Raw genomic sequence first — 25,282 nt, forward strand, 5'->3', positions numbered from 1 at the left:
TATTCACCCCCCCCCTCTAGCGCGTCTCGATCCAACACTGTTCTTTCCCGAGATAACTCATGATGACCCTCGTACTTCGCGCTATTTATTGTTTCCCATCCCTCTTTTCCCGCTTCATTTTCTGTGACGATCGTGCGGCTCCTTTTTACGTGAATATTCTAAACTGCTTTTATTACGAGACATTGGATGATGGTATGGCCATTCTGCCCTCGTGGATATCGTCTATAAATAGGTCACATCCGTTGCTTCATGGAACTTTTTCGACTGCTTCCTCTCTGATTGCTCGCTGCTCTCGCCTAACTCTCGCTTCCTTGTGCCCTCTGCCTCCTGCCTCATCCTCTTGTTCTCGGCTTCCACTTAAATCTTGCCTATGACTTTTCCTAACATCATTTACGCCCCTGGAGTCTCTACTTTTGATGGTATGGATCTAGATGATCTTCGCTTCACCTATGAAATCTCCGATGACATGCATATCATCATTCCCAACACACTGCATCAGGCTTCTTCTCCTCCAACAGGCTACGTCACCTTCTACAAAGAGCAATTCGTGGCAGGACTTGGTCTCCCCATTTATCCTCTATTCTCCGATGTCAGCTGTTATTTCAGAATTTCTTTGGGCCAGCTATCTCCCAATTCTATAAGGATTCTATGCGGCTTTGTAGTCTTGTGTGAAGTCTGCGACATATCCTGATCTGCTCGTCTATTCCACTATTTCTTCACCCCTCGCCAGCATAGTGAGGGTTTGTTCCACTTCCAGGCCCGCACCCGGACTACCTTCTTTTGTCCTATTCCCTCATCTGGACCCGCTTGGAAGGACAAGTATCTTTTTCTCAAGTTTCCCTTTGCTGTAGAGTGGCCTACTCGGTGGCAGTGAACCCTCCCCGTAATGCCTTACGTGGGGGATTTCAGTAATGACCCCCTCTTCACCGATGCTCTGGCTCAGCTAAGGTGCTGGAGACTAGATTTAACGAGGCTGTTATCTGATGATGTGTTGTCCTTCTTTAGGCTGAGCCGCATCTCTTCTTCTGAGCTGCCTCGCTCCCTGGGTAAGTTTTGCTTGATCTTGAATTACTTCACTTTTGGTGTGGTGACTGCAACTCTGGTTTTCCCGCGCAGCCAACACCCTGCTTCGCCCCTCAGACGTCCAGCCTCTTCCCTTTAGTGAGCAGGAAATAATGAGGAGAAGTAGAATCATATTGGATAGGAGACTTCTTCCACATGCTACCCCTGCCGATTGGGAGCGTCTATCACTGCCTCCTCGGTCACAACCATTCCTCAGTCGCCTCCCCCATATAGCTTCGGAACCTTTTGTCAGACCGACCCCCCGACCTCCTTCAGGGTCAAGGGACATACCCCCGGCCCTAGCGGCTTCCCGGGCATCCTGGCAAGCACGTCTCACTGTCGATCCTACTAGAACTGCTACCCCTCCCATGGCTCGGCGATCGCGATCTTCGTCTGAAGACTCTGACTCGGATGACCAGCCCTTGGCTCACAAGTTTCGCCGAAGACATATTGTCCCATACCTAAGCGCTGCCGGTTCGTCCGTTGAACCGGTCCCTCCAGCCTGGCATGTCCAAGAGACCCATGTACCCGCCAACAGTCCTGGGACGACCACGGATCCTCCTTCCACGCGTTTACGAGAGCAAGCTCCACCTTCCTCTCAACCTGCTTCTTCCTCTTTACCTGTCAATGCTCCTTCCTGAGTACCAGGCGACACGGCAGGTCCTTCGGCTACTCCCCTACCTAAAGAATCATGACAGGGGACATCTCACCCGGCCTCCCCTAATCCTCCCGACTCGACGGCCTCATCTTCACAGCCGCAGGGCCCCTCCTATCACCAATATTATTCTGCCAAGCCTTCTGAATCAGGGCTAATGAGACAACATGATGCTCCCACTAGCTATCTTGTCATGAGAGGTCAGCTGCCTACCTACTGGGATGAAAGCATTTAGCAGATGGAGGGCCTATCTGTACCTGACTAGACGGATAGGTTCTCGGAGTTGTTTGTCCAAGTGAGCTTTACCTGTTTGTGCAACAAAACTATTTCTGCTCTTCTCAAACACTTTACTCTTTTTTTTTTTTGCTCAGGCTCTTGTCGAATCTCTGATGGTGAACAAAACTCTCCATCTCCAGTACCACCGTAATAAGTTGTTATCATATAGGGTAGTTGAGCTGGAACTACAATTGAACGATCCTGCAACGATCGGCCGCGCCCAAAGAGCCGAAATAGGGGCCTTGAAGAGGGTCAATGCTCCATAGTCTCAAGCGAATTGTACACAATCGCTAGTGGCATGCATATGCGATCGGTGGTAAGTACAATAACGCGGTCCCCAAGGCCCCGGTCGGGGGATTTGGACTGCAGCTATATGCGGGCCCGGCCGAAAGTCCTGGCCCGGGGGGGAGGTAGGTCAGGCTTCCCGACCACGCGGTAGAGGTTGAGTAGGCGGTTGAGGTGCTCTTCTTTCTAGTCTATTAGTAGGTGGAGGCGGTTTATCTGCCTTCCTTCTCGCCACCTGTGCTTCCTCCACGTTAATGTAGCTGGCCACCTTTTCCAGTATTTCATCGAAATTCTTCACAGGATTTCTGATGAGATCCCTAAAGAATTCTCCCTCGGTCAGCCCATGAGAGAAGACGCTCATAAGTATTTCTGAAGTGGCTGAGGGAACATCATGGGCCACTTGATTAAAATGTTTAATATAACTTCTCAGTGGCTCGACGGGCCCTTGCTTGAGAGCGAACAAGCAGTGGTCAGTGTTTTTATATTTCCTGCTACTGGCGAAATGGCGCAGGAAAGCAATCTTGAAATCGGAGAAGCAGGTGATGGACCCATGCGGCAGTCCATCGAACCATTTTTGGGAAAAGCCCGATAGTGTATTCAAGAACACTTGGCACTTAACGACATCGCTGTATTGATGTAGCAGAGTCGCATTCCTGAATTTGCAGAGGTGGTCTTCAAGATCTTTACTGCCATCATACTCCCCGATAGCAGGGGGTCGGTACCCTTTGGGTAGCCTTTCCTCCAATATTTTGGAAGAGAAGGGCACTTTCTCCTCCGGATCTGCACGACGTTCTTCTCGAGGGACGATGGACTTCCCTCTCTTCGAATATTTAGGCAAAGAACTTTCAGCCACAGAAACTTGTGGCTGTTCTTTGCGGCTGTAGCATCCAGGGTCTGACTAATAATAACCCTAGCCTGGCTCTCTATAGAAGGTAAGAGGAAATTCTAGAGGTTGTTTTCTCTTGGAACCCCGGTCCGAAGTGTGAGCCGGTTCCTTGGAAACCTCAGGTAACTTTCATGGTCGGGAGACAATAGTTGGTTGCTTTTTAGAAGCCACCCGCTTCTTAGCTTCTTTGAAGAGCTCGTATTCTCCAGTGGTCATGGTTATGTTGATTCTGCCCGAGTCGTCCATCTTCACGTTCTGGAACAGGTAGCTGTGTTCCCACAGACGACGCCAAATTTGATCCCGTCCGGAAGCTGAGTCGGATGGAGGTGGGCCGCACTGTCCTCGAGGTTGACGAAAAGTCGTTGCAAAGCCTGATCAATCTGGCACCCGTTAGAAGGGCTTACACGAGCGGATGACGGGGGTGATGATGCGGATGATGAATTAAGGACCCTGCGCACACTCAGACAAGCCGCCTCTGCATTAGAGACCTAGAACCAGGGAAAAAGTCCCCGAGTCAGGCCCTCCGACGCTCAAGTCAGATACTTTTTCCCCAGAAGCACAGTGAAAGGACAAAAAGTAAAAGACAAGAATGAAAAGATGAGTGAGTGTCCCTGCGTAAGGATGAAGCCACCCTTTTTATACTAATGTGGGTGTTTCTGGAGTCTGACGAGTGTCAGGGAATGTCGGGTGTCAGGCTTTGTCTAGCGGTGATTGACACGAGGCATCCTCTTATAGGTCGAAGGAAGAATCGGGAGGGCAATGAGCCCTAGACTGTTAGCATATTCCCTGACATGCTGTGATTATTCTTTGACGGGTGGTTACGATTCCCTTGTTTGATTATCGTGTAGTGCGCGACCTTTTAAGTCCCTTATCTCTAAGCTGGGTCTTCGTACTTGCCGACCCCGCCCTATGGGCAAAGACCTGTAGCTAACCTGTATTTGTCGCTTCGTAAATCCAGATCTGTACATCTAGCCCAACCCTACATGTCTTATCTTGTGAACTCCTGACCTGCCTTACCTTGTATCATGACTTGTCTGCCTTAGTCTGGTTCCGCTTATCCTGAATCCCGACCTATACACCTTATTTCGACTTCATCTATATCGACCTGTACGCCTCAGTTCAATTCCGTCTGTCCCGACCTGTACGCCTTAGTCTGTGTTTCCCAACCTGTGCGTCTTGATTCGTATATCCTTCATCTATACGTTCCAATTTGTATATCCCGACCTGTGATTCTTGACTTGTAATCCTTGGTTTGCATATCTCGATCTGCACGCTTTGGTCCCTGTGTTCTGTGCCGCAAGGCTATAGGTCCTGACCTGTGACCCTGTCCTGTAATCCTTGGCTTACACATCCCGACCTGCACGCTTTGGTCCCTGTGTTCTGTGCCGCAAGGTTATAGGTCCTGACCTGTGACCCTGTCCTGTAATCCTTGGTTTGCATATCTTGACCTGCACGCTTTAGTCCCTATGTTCTGTGCCGTAAGGCTATAGGTCCTGACCTGTGACCCTATCCTGTAATCCTTGGTTTGTACATCCCTACTTGCACGCTTTGGTCCTTGTGTTCTGTGCCGCAAGACTATAGGTTCCGACCAGTGATCTTGACCTGTAATCCTTGGCTTGCACATCTTGACCTGCACGCTTTGGTCCATGTGTTCTGTGTCGCAAGGCTATAGGTCCTGACCTATGACCCTATTCTGTAATCCTTGGTTTGCACATCCCGACCTGCACGCTTTGGTCCTTGTGTTCCGTGTCGCAAGGCTATAGGTCCTGACCTGTGATCCTGTCCTGTAATCCTTGGCTTGCACATCTTGACCTGCACGCTTTGGTCTATGTGCCCTGAACCACAAGTCTATAAATCCTGTCCTGTAATCCTTGGCTTGCATATTCCGACTTGTACGCATTGGTCCATGTGCCCTGAACTGCAAGTCTATAAATCTTGCCCTGTAATCCTTAGCTTGCATATTCCAACCTATGCACGTTAGTCCATGTGCCCTGAACTGGGCCCGACCAAGACCATCCTGTGATCTGGTCCTTTGAACGCTATGTAGGCCGAACATTTGACCTCCACGTAGGTCGGACTCCTGACAACCATGTAGGCTCGACTTCTGACCGCCACGCGAGCTTGACTTTTAACTGCCTCGTGGGATTGACTTTTGACTGCTCCGAGGACTTGACTTCCGATCACGTCCACTGTCTGACCCCACCATCATGCACCGTATCAGTTATTATTATTATTATTATTATTATTATTATTATTATTATTATTATTATTATTATTGAAGAGATTATCGATGTACATGAAATACCATACTTAATTGTTGACAGAATTCAATTATACCAAGAACAAAGTCTGCTAGCTTCCAAGGAAAACGTATGTCCTAGTTTCTTCACAAAATGAAAATGAAGGCGACAAGAGATCCGCGTGCATACACAATGACATGATTCGCATTAATGTTTCTCATGAACACGTAACTCGATCCGTTTCCGAGTTACGTGTCCGGTTACTTGTTCATATCAGGGTTGGGTATAGAACTATACAAAATCGGTCCGGTTTTATTATCGACCGATTATATATATATCATTATATGAAAATTAATAGGAATGACCAATAATATATTCGACCAAGCATATATAGAGTGGATCACACAGAAAAAAGTTTAATCTTTCCTTCGCTCGAACTTATGACTAGCCGTTTATACGGTGGATCAAACATTCTGATCGATCTATACTCGATTGATTATTTAATGACCAGACATACTATCTTCATAGTTCAAGAGTAAAGCCTTAAACCCCTCAAGTTCTACTAGTTTGAAGGTTGGTCGCCTTCTCCCGAGCAATTTGTAATCTGGTCGCACTAGATCTAAGAGCCTTAACACTAGGTGAATAACCAAGCCAAGCGGGGAACGCTCTCTTCCATTGACTTTGAGCGTCATATCATCTTGACTTTGATTGTCACGCCATCTTCTAGGTCTGCTCGTTACAACTCATATCAAAAGAATTGAGAGAGGCATCTTATATAAAATACAAGTGGGACAATTGAAATAGAAAAGAGCTAGTGTCAAGTGTTCTTTGTAATTGTAAAGTACTTCTAAACTTAAAGAAAAGTTTTAGAAAATGATAGTTAAGTCTACTATATTATATGGAGCTGAATGTTAGACTATAAAATGAGCATATGAATATAAAATGAGAGCTATAGAGATGAGAATGTTAAGATAGATATGCTAACATACAAGGATGAAGAGGATAAGAAATGAAAACATTAAAGAGAAAATCAGATGTACCTATTGAGGGAAAATTCTGAAAAAGACTTTTAAGTAGCATGAATATGAACTTATATGACTAATAAATATTTTAATTAGACGATATAAAAAATGACACATATCTATATCAAACGAGAAAGAAGAAGAAAAAAAATTGATTATTAATAATAAAATAAGATAAAATTTATATAAATATGAATGATAATATAATAAAGGATATAATCTAATGATGATGTAAAATGATTGATATAATTAAATCTATTTAGTAGGATAAAACTGGATTATTGTCATGTGCTTTGAAGGATTATCTATGTCATATACATGAAATACCATACTTAAATGTTGACAGAATCCAATTATATCAAGAACAAAGTCTGCTTGCTTCCAAGGAGTATGTTCTAGTTTCTTGACAAAATTAAGGCGACGAGAGACACGCGTGCATACGCATGAATGAATGATTCGCATTAATGTTTCTCATGAACACGTAACTCCATCGGTTGACGTAGGCAATGGTGTCATATATACAATAACCACCAGTAGTAAAGACAAACATATGCCTCTTCTCATCTCTCCACTTTGCCCTTGTCTCCCTCAGAATATATAAATCACACCAACCTTTCTGCTCTTGTCATTATTTTGACTTTTTCCTAACATTGATAACTCAAACACTAACTTTGTTTTCTTTTGTTGCCATTTTCTCTCCTTGTCGCGTCACTTCGTGGAAGTCGGAATCAAGTTTTCTGCTTTCTTTTATTTTTTTCTTTTTCAATTTTGTCATTACATATCTTGGTCATGCATTTCTTCCAGCCACGAGTAGTTGTTAGAGGGATCGATGCGGTGCCTCTGCTAATAAATTAATGTTTGCAGAGCAGGGCAGGGCAGAGCAGGGCAGAGCAAAAGATGGCATCTAAGCATAGTCTTTTATATGACCTGTCTTCCACACTCGTTCTTCTGGTTCTGTTCTGCTATTCTCAGGCTGGCGTCTCAGGACTCAACACCATCAGGCATCTTCCAGGATTTGAGGGGCCTCTTCCTTTCTCTTTGGAAACAGGGTCACTCTCTTCTTCGCTATCTTAATTCCTATTATTTCTAATCTTTTTATTGTTTTTCTTAACTTCATGGCTAATCCAAGAATAGATATCTAGATATATTTGCTGAATTTCTTATCAAGATATATACACAGCGATTTGTATTGTCGCCTAAGACGAATATAGTTGTTGAATCTTTGTTTAGAGCGAAGAGAAAATCCAATCTTCTTGGATCTTCCTAGTTCTCTTTATATCTCCATAATCTCAATAAGCTAAAAGTTACATTCTCGTATTACCTTAGAGTAATCTTTTAATTAATTAATGCCTAGCACTTAAGGAATAATCCCATTAGAATCAAATTTAAAATTCAATATTTCTGCTAACTTAATTGGCTTGTAAAAACTTAATTATATATTAATTTTGTAATTAGTTTGTCTCTTCCTTATTGGTTTTTCAATTTAGTCCTCCCTTATTTGATTAAATAAATTAACACCTTAGCTCATTATAAATTGACCTTGCTATTATGCAACAATGTGTTAGGGATTTGTAAAGTGTGTGCATTAGGGCTATAAATGAGCCAAGTTGAGCTCAAGTTTGGGTCAGCTTGAGCTTGAAAAAATTAAAGAGGCTCGGCTCGAACTCGATTCTGAATTTGAGCTCGAGCTCGGCTAAAAAACAATGAATTTAAATGTAAAAACAAATGTGCAAGCTAAGATTTGAACCTTCAACCTCTAACAACCTAATAAAACACTCTAGTCATAAAAACCTCCTCAACTTATTATTTATTTTTAAAATAATAATTATTTTAAATATTAAATTAGCTGAGCTCAAATAAGCTCAACGAGCCTTTGAGCCAATATTAAATGGGCTCGAGATCGGCTCGAATATTAACGAGCCGACTCGAGCTCGACTCGAGCTCTGTCAACTCTGAGCTCGACTCGAGCTCTGTCAACTCTGAGCTCGAGTTGAGCTTTGACCGAGCTCGAGTCGAGCTTTGACCGAGCTCGAGTCGAGCTTTGACCGAGTTCGAGTCGAGCTTTGACCGAGCTGTTCATGAACGGCTTGACTCATTTACACTCCTAGTGTGCATGACTATAAAAGTACTTAAATTCTTCACTTCCCACATAAAAGACCCCTCTCTTTATCAACTTGTATATGAAAGCCATGGCCAATTCCTAGTATGATACATCGAATACCTATTATTCTAAAAGATTGTAACAATTCACAAAACCTTTCACAATTACAGTTATCTTGCAATTTGATCCTCTTGTCATTCATATTATGATGTGTTCTCAAACATGGAAAAATATATCTCCATTCATCAAATGTCATAGTTTATACCCCATCTCAATTCCTCTTTAAGCTTACATTGATTGCTCAAGTGATCTTCCAAAGATTTTTAAGGGCTTGTACAAGGTTGAAGGCTTAAAGTTAAGATCTCGGTATTCCCTATTAACTTAACTTTGGAGGAATGACTTACTTGTAAACATCTCAAGGTATAGAGTGTAAAATAGTTTGCCTCATTATCCCCTATGAAGAGAGTGGTTCTAGTGTAATCTTCAGAGATGGTTTACTGTATACGTCACCAATTAGTAGTGAGGGTCTTTGAAGTATGTTAATTCTCTTTGTTAATATATTTTTTTCATATATTTATTACTCTTTATATGAACAAACATGCACACCCTTTAATAACCAACGTCATTTTTTTTTTTGTTGTTGTTGATGTTGTTGTGTACGAGATTGCAATTAAGGGCTAGACTCAAACTAACCGATCTAATCCGAACAAGCGGTGATAGATCTAATGGTCTCATTGAAAGAACTAACCATATTAGAGCATGGTTGACATTCATGTCTCACCTCTAGATATGATAGGTAAATTTTGATTTTTGAAAGATAAGAATAGAGTATTTCTTCAAAATGTATTTTGATGTATTTATGGTAATAAGGAAAGGCTTCAAAGGTTCAAGAGATAAGAAGGGAAAAATCTTCAAGAAGAAATAGAGGACAAATGAAGATGTTGAGAGGTTTAAAGCGAATATGTTGCCTAATAAAATTTTGTGTAAGTCAGAGAGTGCTCAGATGCAAAGTATATGTGGAACAAGGTTGTCAACCTTCATGAATGTCTTTGACAAAGCAAAAGCTCAAAGTAGTGAATTAATTGAGGACAAAGTATAACAAGATGTTGAAGAGGTCCAACGTCGTGAATTTGAGGAGCCACAAGTTGAACTAAAAGAAGATGAAGATCATGAATTCATCATGGTTATAATGGTGAGTAATAAAGATGAGAAACCATCTTGATCTAAATCCTTGTATAGTGAACCATCAATATCTTCAAGAGATGAATCCACACAAAGATCACATGAAGAAGAATCAAGCTTTACAATATTGAATAACAAGGATGATCATAAATAGGAATGCTCAAGATAGACATCATTTAGCCAAACATTATCCAATAGCAAAGCAAATAAAAAGAAAGATATCATGTGTTTTAGATACAATGACAAGAGTTACTATAAAAGTAACTATCCAAACATTAACAAGGAGAAAATCAAGATCAAGGAAAATTATTTTCTTTAGGTGTAAAAAGAGTGGGCATTGAAAGATTTGATGTCTTGAGATCATGAAAAAGATAAATTCCAAGACTAGACCCTCATAAAATTTATTGTTGGAACAACTGGTAGAGGGGAAGGGTGAATTTGGTTCGTGTTTGCAAATAAAGGTCTATTCTATTGCTACAATCCCAACAAGGTCACATAGACAAAGTTAGTAGTGGATTCAAGGAGCACAAAGTCCTCAACTCCCCTTCTTGTGGCATCCATTGCTCAAGCAATCAACTGATCTGCTTATTGTTGGATTGTGCCATTAGTCTATCCATCTACATTAATCGTTATTGGGTCCAATGGCTGCAACTTGTTGACATTGTCTTATTGTAGCATCAATCAATCAATAAATATCATTAGTCGATTAGTCTTGATCAACTCGGACTATTTCCTTCAGATCATGATCGGTTCTAGTGCTAATTGCTTCATTCAGGATCCATCACTAAATTAATCAACAAAGAGCTTCATTCATTCTTGTTTTTGAGTCGACTAACAAGTCAACACACCACCAATCGACTAACAAGTTGACACACCACCAATCGACTAGTTCACACTTTCTAGTTGATTAGTTTCTAAAGAAGTCATTTCCTATTGTTTCTTGAGTTGACTCAACCATTAGTTGATTGGTCAACATTTTTTATTGATTATGATTGATCTAATGACAAAGTCTACCTAGATTAAAAGCTACCCTCACCCAATACATTTGCCTTCAACTCTTATCTCACAATACAATAGTCACATGAATGTCTCCTATGGAGCTTCTCATCCCTTAGATGTACAGAGCCCTCGACTCCCTTTTTAAGTCATCCTTCTTACTCTGCTTACATAGTCCACCTCCAATAATCTCCTCAAATGTATCAAGTTCTCGGCTCCTTTTTTAAGTCATCATTCACTCTTTATTTATGTACTTTGCTTACCAAGCATAGTTGCACCTTGATACTACTAGTTCTCTAATCCCTCAGGTACCCCATTCTACCTTTCTCTTATATCCACATACTCGAGCCACTAGGTAACCATGACCTTGGTCATGGCAAGTCATCTCCATATGTGTATTTTCAGAATCTTTCACACTCAAATACACATATCAAATTCAAACATAAGGCCTAACTTAAACCCTTTGATCAAATACCAAAATCCATTATTATACACCAACCACTTGGGGGACATTTGCACCAACATGTATGTGGAAAAAGTCAAAGAGTGAAGCTCAAGTCAATTAGGATCAAGAAAGGTCAACAATTTGGTAACTAATTCTAATCCTAACTCTATTTTTCATGTCTTAAAGGACAATCTTATGTTTCAATTAAAGGAGTCAAAAAAAAAAAAAAACTAAAGCCTTAGAATTTAAAAATAGGAAATTTCAAGTCAAGATTAACTCATCACATATGCAAGGTTGACATGAGATACCTATGGTTAGGGATGCTAAATTAAGTATCAAGCTTTGAGATCAAAACTTGATGATACGAGTGTTGAATCATGAAGAGATGCTAGAGGGGATGAATAGGCTCTCTCTTGCTTGATTTCTCATGTTTGCTCCAACACTATTAGTTTTGTGTTTGTGCAATGGAAAGAAAAGAATAGCAATAAATAAAATAAAATGAATATAAAAATAATAATAATAAAAGTGATGTAATATGGTTCGATAGTTTCCCGGACTTCTATTCCATGACCAATGATCTATACAGTCGATATGAGAGACTAAAGAGGGTGAATAACCCATTTCACTTTCGTTCACTTTTTGTAAATCATGTGGCAAAAGGCGATTCGCTCGCCCCCAGCGCCCCCGCCAACCCATCCCTAGGTCAACACGGAGGAGGTAAATCACAGGTGGCTACTAGTCATTAGTGCAAATAGCCAAGACATGGGGGAGGTTATGCTCGGTCACGCCGAGTTTCGACCCCAAGACCTCATATGGCAACACCCCATGTCTTAACCATCGCACCACCCCGAGGGGACCACTTTTTGTAAATCATGCTCATCTACAAGGTAGTAATGCATAGAAGAAACATAAATAAAATAATACTAATGAATGATAATCACAAACCCTTTTTACATGGTTTGAGACTCCTGGTTCCTACTCCACAACTTATAATCCTTTGTTGGGTCAACCTGATAGCATCACTTTCTCCTCTTTAGATTTCTTTTGGAGATGTAGAAACATCTTATAATATTTCTATTCTTATAGTAACACATAAACATAAAAGATACAAGTAAATACAATAAAAGTAATCCAGTAAATGAAAGATTACAAAAGAACTTGGTTACTTGATCATTTTAGTTACTTTAGAATGATCTCTGAAAGCCTTAGAATATAGTAGCATTACCTTTTACACCTCTTAGAATAGATTTCACAAAGTCTTAGCTGAATGCTCAACGAAACCCTCCTTATGAGGTTTTTGTTCATGACTTGAATATACTTATTAGTCAATTGTTTATTTTAGTTCAGTTAACTACTTATTAATCAATTGATTGATAAACTCTTTCTAGTCAACTGCTCCACTATAGATAATAAGAATCTTACCATTGTCTATGCTCTTATCTAGTTATCTGAATCTTGCCTCTTCAATATTTTTTTTTATTTTAATATCAGTTTACTAAACTAGTCGACTACTTATATAATAGTTAACTAAACCAGTTGACTGCAAAACATTCTATGCACATTTATTTTGCGTTGAGTCAATACCCCATCCTACTGTCAATGCAGCAATCAACTACAGCAATCGACTACAAATTCTTTTATTCATTTTCAACTTATTTTGTCATTCTATACTAAAAATATTATTCTCAGTTAACTAATATTGTTCCTAATTAATTCTATCATAAAAATATTATTCTCAAATGGCTGTTATTCTTTTCAGTCAATTAATACTATTTAAAGTTGATTATGTGTTAAAAATACTATTCTTAGTTAATCGATACTATTGCAGTCAACTATCTAACCTAAACTAGATTTTTCCCAGCCAAAGTTTAGTTTTGAGTCGAACCACTAGTCGACTGATAACTCCGTATCAAACAATTGATACTCCAATGTTAGCCTCTTTAAGATTGAAATTTCCTCATGCCTAGATACCTTATGTCTTTGGGACTTCCTCATATTCCTAATACAAGTCGACATTGACTTTCTAGGCTTCATTTTTTCTAGTATCAATTAACCTCAATCTAGTAGGACTTTCATTGATTAGAGAACCCTCATCTTTGGGACTTTATCCATTTTATAGTATTGGCCTACTAGGACTTCACTTTTCCAAGTCTCAGGTCACCCTTGACATGCTAAGACTTTCACTATCTAGAATACACTTCTCTAGGACATTCAATCTTGCATAGCATTCAATTATCCTTAACCTATTAAGACTTTATTCCTTGCTAAGCATCTAACCCTCCATGACTTTCTTGGACTTTTATTATTGTCAAGCATTCAGTTACCCTTGATCCACTTAGACTTCTCATCTATTATCTGACATTCAACCACCCTTGATCTATTAGGATTTCCCATCTTCTATCTAACATCTAGTCGCCCTTAACGCGTCAAGCCTTTCCATCAATTATCTATAATCCATTCCTTTGTGACTTCCCTACTAACATTGATTGGACTTTAACTATTAAGTGTCTAATGAACTATAACACATTTGAACTTTCAACCATCGATTGTGTTAGGATTGTATGTGCTAGAGGGAAGGTGAATAGTATTCGTTCTTCATTTTTAATTTGTTCTTTTATATTGAAGTTAATACACAGAAAAAATAATAAATTTAAACAAAAATAAGAATATATCCAATTTAACATAGTTCAGCAACACCCTAGGGTTCCTACTTCATAGCTATACCTCAAATGCAAGTCACTAGTTCTTTCTCCTTTCTGAACACCTTTCAAAGGTGAAGAAACCTCTTACAGATTAATTAAGCACACAAAATAATAAGAATAAAATAAAACTTATAAACAAACAAACAAAGCATTACTAATTTCCTCTAGAAGTCCTGAATGCGACACCTATCTTGACACTTCCTAGATCACCCAAACAAAATCTTGAAAGCACAAAATGAGTTGTATAAGAGCAAAGATAATGTGATGATCTAAACCTCAAACCCCTGCCCTCCTTTTATATCCTTTTGTCATCCGTTGATGTGATACCTTTCCAGTAGCTTGGAATCCTTTTGATAGCTTAGAATCTTTTCAATCGCCTAGAGTATTGTTGACTCAGGTGCCAATTTAATCCTCATGAACTTTAGATCCTGCTGACTTGGTGACTTTCAATCACCTAGAAGCTCGATCAACTCTAATCCTCTGGCTACCTCATTCGGATTGACTTAATCTATCTTTGGGTTGCCCATACCACTTTTGGTCGTTCGAACCTTCGAGTAGTCGAACCACTTTTAGTTGCCTAGATCCTCTGAGTTCATGTCGTCATCTCCAGCTTTCTTCAACACAAAATTAGTCCACATACAAATTTTATGCTTAGTATCAATCTACCTGACCTACTGGGATTACCTGATACTTAGTATACCTAACTTACCAAGACTTCTCACTTGCTTAGAGTTTACTTTTTCAAGACTTCCCTCTTACATGAAATTCACTTCTTCAAGACTTCTCAATACCTACGGTTTACTCCCCTTGAATTTTTTCCTTTGGCAAGCATTTGGTCCCCTTGACTTGCTTGTACATTTTCCTTACCTAACATCTAGTTCTCTCAACTTACTAGAACTTCCCACTTACATAGGTCACCATTGACCTGTCAGTACTTCTAACTTTTATTTAAGTCAACCTTGACTTGTTAAGATTACTATCAAATAATTTTCAAGCATCTGGTTAACCTTGTCTCTATTGGAACAACCTTGATAGGACTAATCAATCTTGAGGATCGATTGTACCAATAATTATTTCATTAAACATATTGATCAAGCAAACATCAAAACTCTAAAGGTCTATTGCACCAACAAATTATTTAATCAACCTTAACTTATTTGACATATCGTTCAACCTTCAAATATATTAATTAAACATTGAAATTCAATCCAAACTTAGTTAACCTTGATAAGAGCACGATTGCACCAATAACAACCTTAAGCTTATCACTTCAAAAAGGTGGATACCTCCCCTTGTTCCAGCATCCTTTTCTTAGTCTCTTTCTTTAATATGAGGAAGTTCCTCTTCCTCTTAAGGAAATATATTTCCCCTTCCTAAGTCATCACATGCCATTAAGGTAGATATCCTCCTCAACGCATACTTCTTTTGCACTTGTTGGTATTTGATGTCTTTTGATACTTCAAGAATTAAAGACCTCCCCCTTAGTTATTGCTACAATAATTTTCTATAATTCCTAAACATTTAGTAAATTTCTACCAAAATGTTTTGAGGTATAAAGTTTAACCTCGAACTTTAACCTTCCTCTCAATTCTTCTTTTTTTTTTCCTTTTATTAACCATCCCTTTTTTCGTTTTACTAAGAATCTCTCTCTTTAAATGCTTATCCAAGCACACTAGAGGGTTAGGGATAGTTAGAAATATAGGGACAAAGGTAAACGACTGAAATAACCCAGTTTTAGTTAGGATCCCATGTGTTAGTCAACTAAATTGTAACTACTAATTGGCTGCCTAGTGACAAGTCGACTGAAGTTTTTGAATCAATTGGTTATTGTCTAAAAATTTCAATAGTTTGAATTTAAAATGCATAAATAATTCTATATTTTTTGGAAAATTATGAAAATTTATACAAACATTATTTATGTTAGTGACCATAAGTGGAAAAAAAAAATTCTAGGAAAATTATTTTTAAAGAATGATACAAAATTAAAAATCATTAAAAAGTTTAATATTTTACTATAACTTTGTAACGATACTATCAATGGTGACTTCTATTAGTAGATAGATTGCATAAAGGATTCCAAAAACTATTTTTAAAATAATTTAAAATATTTTTCAATTATACTCTTGGGGCTAAATATACATGATCTGTAAATTAGTTTTTCTCATGATTGGTCAACACTAAATCTATATGAAGTAATGATGCTTAGTTCATCTAGATGCACTACATCAACACCTTAAACTTAGCTTATGATCCTAACATGATTTGATCCTATGGTCTTTGGGAGATGTAAAAGATTCTCCATATGCTAGATAATGATATATATCTATCTAGGCATTCTTAATTTGATCATGTTACCTAGGATGTCAAATAATATAATTCGTCATTAATTTCATGAAATTGTATTAATGCATGTGGCATGTAAATGAACATGACATGCAATGTATGTTTTAGTTTTCATGACAAAAATTTAAATAACATGCATGCTCTAGTGGCATGAAACCACAATCAAGTATAACAAAGAGTTAAAAACACAATCATGATACATTGGATTCTTGCATGATAGTATCATACACAATAAAAATAAACCAAGGCATTATTTGTTTGAGAATGCACTTGTATACCAAGAGATTAAATGCGGTTCGAAGATCTTGTGCCATATCGACAACCTATGACCCCTTTGGTTGAGACACCCCTGAATATTGCACTCGTGCCACCCCTTCACAAAAGGAACCTTAAGATGCTTACATGAAATGCAAAATTAAGTTAAGAGAGAATACTAAGAACTTTAGTTGAAGCCTTCAATCTTGTCCAAGCTATTGGAGATCATTTCAAGTGTGTTCACAACATTAAAGGGGTGTTTGAATATTTTCATACAACTCCATGAGACTCAAAGCTCTGATAGAGCTTATATAGAAAGGCCTCCAATACTCTATTTTGTTTTTCTCCAATCAACTAAAATAACCCCTACTTGACTGATTAGGCAAATTTAGCCATTGGATAGCTGACAACTATATTATAAATCAATACAAAAATTCCTTTTAGTTGTGTGCTCAAACCTCTGGACTATAAGTCTTATCTAGTTGTATGTTGCTTTAAACATAAATATTTTGTTTATTGAACCCTTGCAGAAGTCACCAGTCGTTTATAGTTCTCCAGTAAACTAGACTTACCTTTCAGTCAATAGACTATTGTTAGTGGTCCCTCCTTCACTAGGCTTACCTCCTTGTAGCTCTATGCAAAGTCTCAGAATTTATCTAAGTCTTAGACAACAACTTGGAACCATTAATCACCTTATCAAAGGTTTAAACCAAGTCACTAGATTGTCTACCCTAATTGTATCATAGTTGATGATGTTATCAAAAAGCACAAGAACTAAGATTACATTTCATTCATGTAATCTCTTACACTCTTATGTATCTATTGAATGCACCAATTTACTTACCTTAATTCATGCCATTTGACCCTCCTTGCCTTTGAATCCACCTCATTGCAGGCCGCCCTAGATTCCACATCATATTAGGCTACTAGTCTATCGAATGAACAATATCCACGAACTTTCTCTTGCCATTTAATCCTCCTTGCATGAGCCATGAAATCCATGATCTCACAATCATATCAACAACTGCCTATGCTCCTCACTGAAGAATGTCCTCCAAGCTCATCCACAACTAAACCACTCATTCTAGGCTTCCGAGACATTAAGAAAAAACTAAATAGACAAACTTTGTAAGATCCATGTGCACTATATATACCAAGTTCTTACATACTTAATACATTGCTATGATCAAAGTTATTTAATATTGCTACTTATAAGTATTAGTATCATTAACAACAATATAGTAGTACTATTATATGGACTTTTTTTTAAGGCATGAGGTGTTGCCACATTAAGTCATGAGGTCGAAACTCGGCGCGTCCGAGTATGCCTTCTCCCATGCCTTGGCCATTGTATTAATAACTAATAGCCACCCGTGAATTACCTCCTCCGTGTTAACCTAATGACGGATTGACGGGAATACTGGGGCGAACGAATCACCTTTTGTCACATTTAAGGCACCCTTGCTAACAAATTTTTCATCCCCATATTTAGGGTACTTATCAGTTATTTTCCTTGAAGATTCTTTTGAGTTGGCATAGGTTGATTACATTCCCTTCTCAACTCCATATGTAACTAAGATTTTACACATATAACCGTATTAGTTTATGCTTCAACTTGCAAATAAAATTATTCTACAAAAGTTCATTAATAATGTGGCTTGAACTATAATATATAAGCTATATAGATAGAGAAATAGAAATAGAGAATGTGTTTAGAGGTAACTAACTCTCACTGGGATGCAAACTGAGTTATCATACATCAAAACAAACTATAAGGGAGGTTTGGTCCCTAGTTGATAGTTCAAGGTGGCTTGAGGTTCAACCTAGACCGATCAAAGCGTGAAAGATGTTCCTAGGTTGTTGTGGCTTTGCCCTGTGACTCAATAATTTTACACATTTCATGTCATTATTTTTGAGAAAATATTTTTTAAAGAACTGTAACTACCAGTTATTCATAATTTATTGTTGGTTGTTTGTGTTTTATTCTTAGGTATGTGAACGTGGATGAGGCTAATGATGTGCAATTGTTCTACTACTTCATCCAATCTGAGAGAAATCCAAAAATTGATCCTCTAATAGTTTGGATAACAGGTGGTCCAGGATGTTCAGCTTTGTCAGGATTATTGTTTGAGATAGGTAATTAATTACTACTACTTTCATTTACTCCTATTTATATAATGGATAACTTTTAAATTTAGCATTACTTTTTTTTGTTAAAATTAAGGATTTACTTTCTCCAACATGAATAATTTCAAAGAACAATTAAATCTATCCAAACTAATGTTCAGCAGTTTGAGTTAAATGGAATACAACTTGTCAATAACTCAACATAGAATTAGTGTAGTTCTTAATTGTTCCCTCCTCTATCATGGTTCAGAGAAGACCATGTTTGGTAAGTGTTCGAAAGCAACAACAACGAGTCACTCGCACATATGCTTCCAAATGCAAAATGATATTAAATAACATAACTTTGCATTTTGAGAACAAATGCCTGTTGACTATCACTTGCTAGACTACCAACTCGCAAAGTAGACTCGACTCCACTTCCATCACATTGCATATGGAAAGAACCTAGAAATAAGCAATCACGATGATGATCTGATCATCCATGACCTTGGACTAATAGTATCTTCAAATAAATACCACGCCATGGATCAATCTCCTTGATTGAGTAACTAAAGTAGAAACTCTAGAACTAGAAAAGAATAACAAACAATGTATATATTCAAGTTTTCTTTATTCAAATGATTATAGCTTGGGAAGGAAAACTTAATGGTCATCCTCTTCATTAATTTATGTATATTCACTTATGTATGATAAAATAAATTATAATATTATCAACTAGGATTCTTATATCAATTTGAATATCTTTATTTTTCTAATTTCTTTCAATTTCTATGAAGACTTCGTGATGGTTTTTTCATGTTGATAACACTTCTCCAACTCCTTTTTGGCATCTCCTTGTCAATTTTATCATCTTAAGAACTTGAACTTTCATTTTATAGCATCTTTATCACTGCTAAACCAATCTCCAAAACTAATCTTAGTAAACTAATCAAGCATATTCTTCCTTTGAAACTAGGTCCACTTACTCAGGATTGAAAAATCTAGCTCAACTAAATTCAATAACCATAAACTAAAGTAGAAAAGAGAACACCTTGAGTTATCCTTTAAATTCAATAACCATAAATCTAGCTCACTACTTGGAGCTTCTTGTGCACCCACTGCTCGTTGTCAATTCATGTGGTTGATACATCATTCGCTCCTTGGAAGAATTAGGTCTTGATTTAACACAAATAAGAGGAGAGGTATAATCCCATTCAATATTTGCAAGACAGTAATATTTTATCATGAAACAAAAACAAGGAATACCTAACTCAAAATAATCTTGTCCCATGAGAAGTAAAATTGATCGTGAGAAGTAAAACTGATTGTGTCTACATAGTTATACTAGAAAGAATCTAAAGGATCTAATAAGTAGAATTTCAAAAACTAGTAATTTTGTCATGGTTTTGTAATTGTTTTTAAGTTGAATGATTGTATTGTACTTTGGTGTTTTATGCCAATGAAGCCTCATATCATAACCTTTACCCATATTTAATCTCCTAAACACATACATCCTAGTGCAATTATTCCAACCCATGGATTCATGTAATTCAAATAGCCTAGCTATTTTCAAGCAAGTTGAAAAATGAAGGTTGTGTTGATGCACGATCTCTAGATTGACTTTATTGTTCTCATTTTTTTCTTGATTTGTATAACTTGCATTTATTTGATTGGAATGCACAATGAACTAAGATAGAAGAGTGTAAACTTCTAGTTGAAGAGGTAACAAAGAATGGAAAGAGACAATCAAAATACTAATATAATTAAAAGAAGGATCCAAGAGACAGACAATCACAAAGTCTGATCCAAACCCATATCCAATTGTTGGCTTCACAGTCACTCACTTTCATGACCAAGGAGATCATTATAGAAGTGGTTTTCTCCTTAATCCTCCTTGCTTCACAACCAAGGAGATCATCATCGATGTAGTTGTTCTTGAGTAAAATTATGTTAGCTACCCTCAATCCAAGTTGGACTTGAATTTTGTTAGTCTAACAAAATGGTCTTTGGTCTTGGCATCCTCATGTCGAGCTTCACAATAAAACCTTGTTGAGCAAAAGGTCTGAAAAGGTGGCCAAGGTTTGCATGGCTTAGACTTCTCACCCTTTTTTAACGAGATCAAGTCTAATCCCTCGTACCTCAAAACAAAGAAGGAAAACTTGTGTGATAAATTCTATTTGAACTTGGATCAATCAGCACTATTGTCATTTCACTTTGAACTTCTATAAACATATACTTGTATAATAAAATACATTAATAGGTTTACTTTCCTTCATTAAAAATTGTAGCACAAGTCCAAAGTTTGTAACTTTACTGTGATGAGGTTTATTATGAATTCAAGACATTTTTTGTCTCTTTCATGGATAAACGCAATATATATTATGATTTTCTAATCTTTTAAATTAGCTCAAACTTTAGTTGAAAATAAAGGCAAGACTAAATTGGGTTAAGAATTAAGAGCTCGACTGAACAACTAGATTTTTGGTTAGGCTTATATGGTCTGAGTAATGGGCACTAGATTTGCCACACAATAATTACATAAACTATAGTGAATTATTGAAGTGGGTCTACATGATACTTCTACACATGGCTCCTAACTCCATTCTATATACCTTAATGGTGAGGGGTAGTCCAATAATGGATCATCATGTGGTCAAGCATGATGATTTGCTCGGTCAATCCAAGTGAGTTGGTCAGTAGACCCTAGTCAAGGGTTTGGAAAGTTAAGTGAGTCCGTTCATGAGAGTCGAATATTAATTCAATCTTGGTGAGTTGGATGAACTTGAGGAGTCAAATGGGTTGGGTGTGATAGATAATCATAGCGTGCCAACCAACATATCAATCATACATCTCTCCCTTTTCATATCTATCCAATTTTACATCTTTTATTTTAATCCCTTGAAATAAATAAACCTTCTAGTCTTGTGTCTAGCGCTTTCTTAGAAACAATGCCATTATGTTATGGCTAAGACACAATAGATATTGAACTACACTACCTTTAATCTAGTTCAGATTCAGATGTAGAAGTGGTCTAGAATTGAAATTGGGTAAAGTAGAGCTTGCTCGATATGGGTTAGGATTAACACAACCAAACTTTGGGGTGTAAAGTCAAAGGGAATTGAGTTCGGTCAAGTTGTTGATAGATTATATGTGGTGAGTCACTATATAGTGGATTTAAATTTTACAAATTATACATCGTAGAGATAATCTGTGGTATTGTATGAACTGCAATGGTATTGCATGAGTTAATAGCCTCTTAGAGGAGAGTATTGAAGATGTTAGTCCAAGATGGTGCCTAGTTGTTGATAAGGAATTACTCAAACATAGTGAATTTTTATTGAATGTAAATGTCCAATTCTTTGTGGCTTTTGATCACCTTTTATAAGCCTCAAAGTGACTATCTATTCAATAACAGAGTATCATCTATATATAGTGCCTAAATGGATTCATATTGTTTGCAATAGTTTTTAATTGTTGACTAAGTTATTCAGACATATGCTGACTTCAAGCTAGTGTAGCCTCAAGTACTTGAATCAATCCTTGTTGTTCACACTGAATTTTCATCATATACAATATACATGTAAAGCTCATCCATGAATTCCAGAAATGAATTAGTAGATTTACCCACATCATTCTCTCTCGGTTGGTTAAAGCGAAATACATGCATCACCTTAAATGGATGACAGAAGTCGAAGCTTAGCCACAGTTTGTGTAAAAAAAAATCTACACAATAGTACATATTTCAACCTTATTTAAGCTTATAAACACTGATAAGTATGCTATGGGTGAGTTCTCTTCTTATATTTTGATAATTTGAATCTAATTAGAGTTCAAGATCTTCTACAAGTGTTCAAAGTAGTAAATATTGAATTTAACAATTTGGTTTTTGCTTTAAGGTCCCCTACAATTTGATGTATCTGGCTACACTGAAGGCCTTCTCCCCTCTTTGCTGTACAGGCAATCCTCCTGGACACAAGTAATTTTTTGACCATCATTTTTTCATTTCTTGTTCGATTAATATAATCTTTTTTCATCAAACTTTAACTACTCTAGTCTTCGATGATTCAGGCGGCAAACATCATCTTTCTTGATTCACCAGTTGGCACTGGATTCTCCTACTCAAGTACCCCACAAGGTCAAGTAACTAGTGATACCATATCCTCCAATGATGTCTGCACATTTATGAAGAAGGTTTGAACTTTTCCGATCCCTCAAATTAAATCATTTCTTTTTCATTGAAGGATAAGGATAAATAAGCAACTAAAATTCGTGCAGTGGTATGCTGACCACCCTTCATTCATCTCCAATCCCCTCTACATTGGTGGGGACTCCTACTCTGGCCTTGTAGTGCCGGTTATTGCTCAATACATAGCTGAAGGTTGGTTTAGCTCTCTTTTTATCTTATAATAGACAGTCCTACTTGCAAACGAAATGATTGAAGAGTATTTGTTCCTGTCCAGGAAGAGCACAAGATGATTTGCAGTTCAATCTCAAGGTATCAGTTTCATATTTCTAATTTTTATATAATTAGCAGAATCACTAACCAAACTGATTAATAGGGCTACCTAGTTGGTAATCCTTCCACAGATTTTGCCTATGATGGGAATGCAATAATCCCTTATGCCCATGGGATGGGTCTGATTTCTGATGAGCTTTATGAGGTAATCAATTGATCTTCATCTTTCCCACACATTAATCTTCCAAATCTTTATTTAGTTTTCTTTTAATAGGCAACTAAGAAGAGTTGCAAAGGGGTGTATCAGACTCCCATCAATGCAGAGTGTGACAGAAATTTACAAGCTGTGAATCAGGTCAGGAAACACCTTTTACTTTTACTTTGTTTTTATGCTTATTATGTTGTCTAAAACTCCTTGAATTAGTTTTCAAATTTAATCGTAGGGATTGTTGGGGATCAACAATGTTCACATCCTGGAACCTCTGTGCTTCTTTGCAAGCCCAAAGCCAGGTGAAGCCTCCACAAGTAGAAGGGAGCTGCCTGAAGAAAATTTTAAGGTCCCATTGCTTAAGGCAGATCTTCCTTTGTCATGCAGGGTAAGGGTAAACTCGTTCCTAGTTTTTATTCTGTAGGAATATTAACTTTTATAATTTTTGACAAATTTATGAGTTACTATACACTGATTCTTTCTTTCTGTTAGAGCTCTGCATACCTACTCTCCTACTCGTGGACAAACAATGACACTGTGAGACAAGTTCTTGGCATTCACAAAGTATGCCTGAGATTGATACCAGAAGATATAAAAAATTTTTCATCATATGTTAAGATCTTATGATACTTGACATTTTAACTAGGTGATACTGAATACTTGCAGGGAACAAAGCCATACTGGATAAGGTGCAACTACGGTATTAACTGCACAAATGATGTTCCAAGTTCTTTACAGTATCATTTATCCTTAACTAGCAATGGCTATAGAGCTCTGGTATACAGGTGAACTACTTTTGCTGCTAATTAAATAAATTAAACCGATCTTTTCTTTTCTTCACATTTTATTGTTTACTCATTTGCAGTGGAGACCATGACATGACTGTGCCATATTTGGGGACACAAGCATGGATAAGATCCCTCAACTTCTCCATTGTGGATGATTGGAGGTCATGGTGGGTGGATAGCCAAATTGCCGGGTGAGATTACTTTTTTGTTCTTGAATATTTCAGATTGCTTTCACTTCCATGGCTATAATCTAATTTCTTAAGATGCCATTTTCATCGTAGCTTCACAAGGCGATATTCGAATAATCTCACTTTTGTGACCATCAAAGTGAGTTTATTTTATTTCATTCGCAAAAGTTTACAAATGAGAATTTCTTAATATGACTTAATTAGTTTTATCTTCGGTTTATTTTGTTGAAATTATATATGTAGGGTGGTGGACATACAGCTCCAGAGTATCTACCAAGAGAATGTCTAGTGATGGTCGATAGGTGGCTTTCAGAAGCTCCTTTGTGAGGTTATTATGGCATACTTCTTCATTCAATTAACCTATTATATTTGGAAGAAGTGATACCATATCCTTCACACTACATATACAAAGAAAGAGTTGCAAAACTTGTGCTGAAATTGTCAAATTTAGCCAGTGCAATAATATTATTATAGGGTATATGGAGGTATAGATGTAGAAGTCACTGCCAAGGATGCACTTTTATATAAAGTAATCTATGTAATTTTATTTTGAAAATGGACATAAATCATTAGTCCAAAATTACGTATGTTCTTTTTTTTTTTCATTTTGTTTTTTAAAACAAGTAAAGGATGAAGTCCTACCTATGTTGTGGTGGTGGGGGTGGGTTGGTTTGTTGATTGCATCAAGAACATCTTCAAGAACAATAGAGACAACCAAAAGCACCCGGTCCAGCGACAGTGACACAATTCAGATCATCAGTGTTAGTAATGTGCCATACAAATTGATTATACAAGTGTTAGTGAATTGGATATAGACCACACTTGAAAGAATCGATAGGGCGGCTATTGAAGGTGCAAGATCATGTTATCAGTGTTGAAGAGATTCTACATACTTTCAAACACCTTTGGGGGCAACAATGGTTACATGCAGCTAAAAATAAACATGGCAATGACCTATGAGATATTGAGTTTGGGGTTCATACAGGAGACTATGGAGCTAGTCAATCAGCTAGAGTTTATTGTTTTTCTCATTATGTATTGGATCTCTACCGCCATGTTTCAAATCCTTTTGAATTGAGAAGTAAC

General features: G+C 37.5%; 1 protein-coding gene across 1 annotated transcript; it reads left to right on the forward strand.

The window, feature by feature from the left end:
- Positions 1–7,215: 7,215 nt before the first annotated feature.
- On the forward strand, positions 7,216–24,819 carry LOC121967146 (serine carboxypeptidase-like 2). The gene is made up of 14 exons (XM_042517196.1): positions 7,216–7,475; positions 18,441–18,586; positions 22,453–22,532; positions 22,625–22,747; positions 22,832–22,934; positions 23,017–23,051; positions 23,116–23,217; positions 23,287–23,367; positions 23,456–23,608; positions 23,713–23,784; positions 23,887–24,005; positions 24,086–24,199; positions 24,290–24,335; positions 24,440–24,819. The coding sequence occupies exons 1-14, from the start codon at positions 7,324–7,326 to the stop codon at positions 24,521–24,523; spliced, it is 1,410 nt and encodes a 469-aa protein (XP_042373130.1). The 5' UTR covers positions 7,216–7,323; the 3' UTR covers positions 24,524–24,819.
- The last annotated feature ends 463 nt before the right edge of the window (positions 24,820–25,282 follow it).

The sequence above is a fragment of the Zingiber officinale genome, chromosome 3B (assembly GCF_018446385.1).
Source record: "Zingiber officinale cultivar Zhangliang chromosome 3B, Zo_v1.1, whole genome shotgun sequence".
NCBI classification, from domain to species: domain Eukaryota; kingdom Viridiplantae; phylum Streptophyta; class Magnoliopsida; order Zingiberales; family Zingiberaceae; genus Zingiber; species Zingiber officinale.

What these genes read in the sequence shown, in the direction of transcription:
- LOC121967146 (XM_042517196.1), top strand. Translation starts at nt 7,324, where the DNA reads ATGGCATCTAAGCATAGTCTTTTATATGACCTGTCTTCCACACTCGTT. An exon ending in GGCAATCCTCCTGGACACAA is followed by an intron (nt 22,533 to 22,624) that starts GTAATTTTTTGA and finishes TCGATGATTCAG; the next exon opens with GCGGCAAACATCATCTTTCT. An exon ending in TTTCTGATGAGCTTTATGAG is followed by an intron (nt 23,218 to 23,286) that starts GTAATCAATTGA and finishes TTCTTTTAATAG; the next exon opens with GCAACTAAGAAGAGTTGCAA.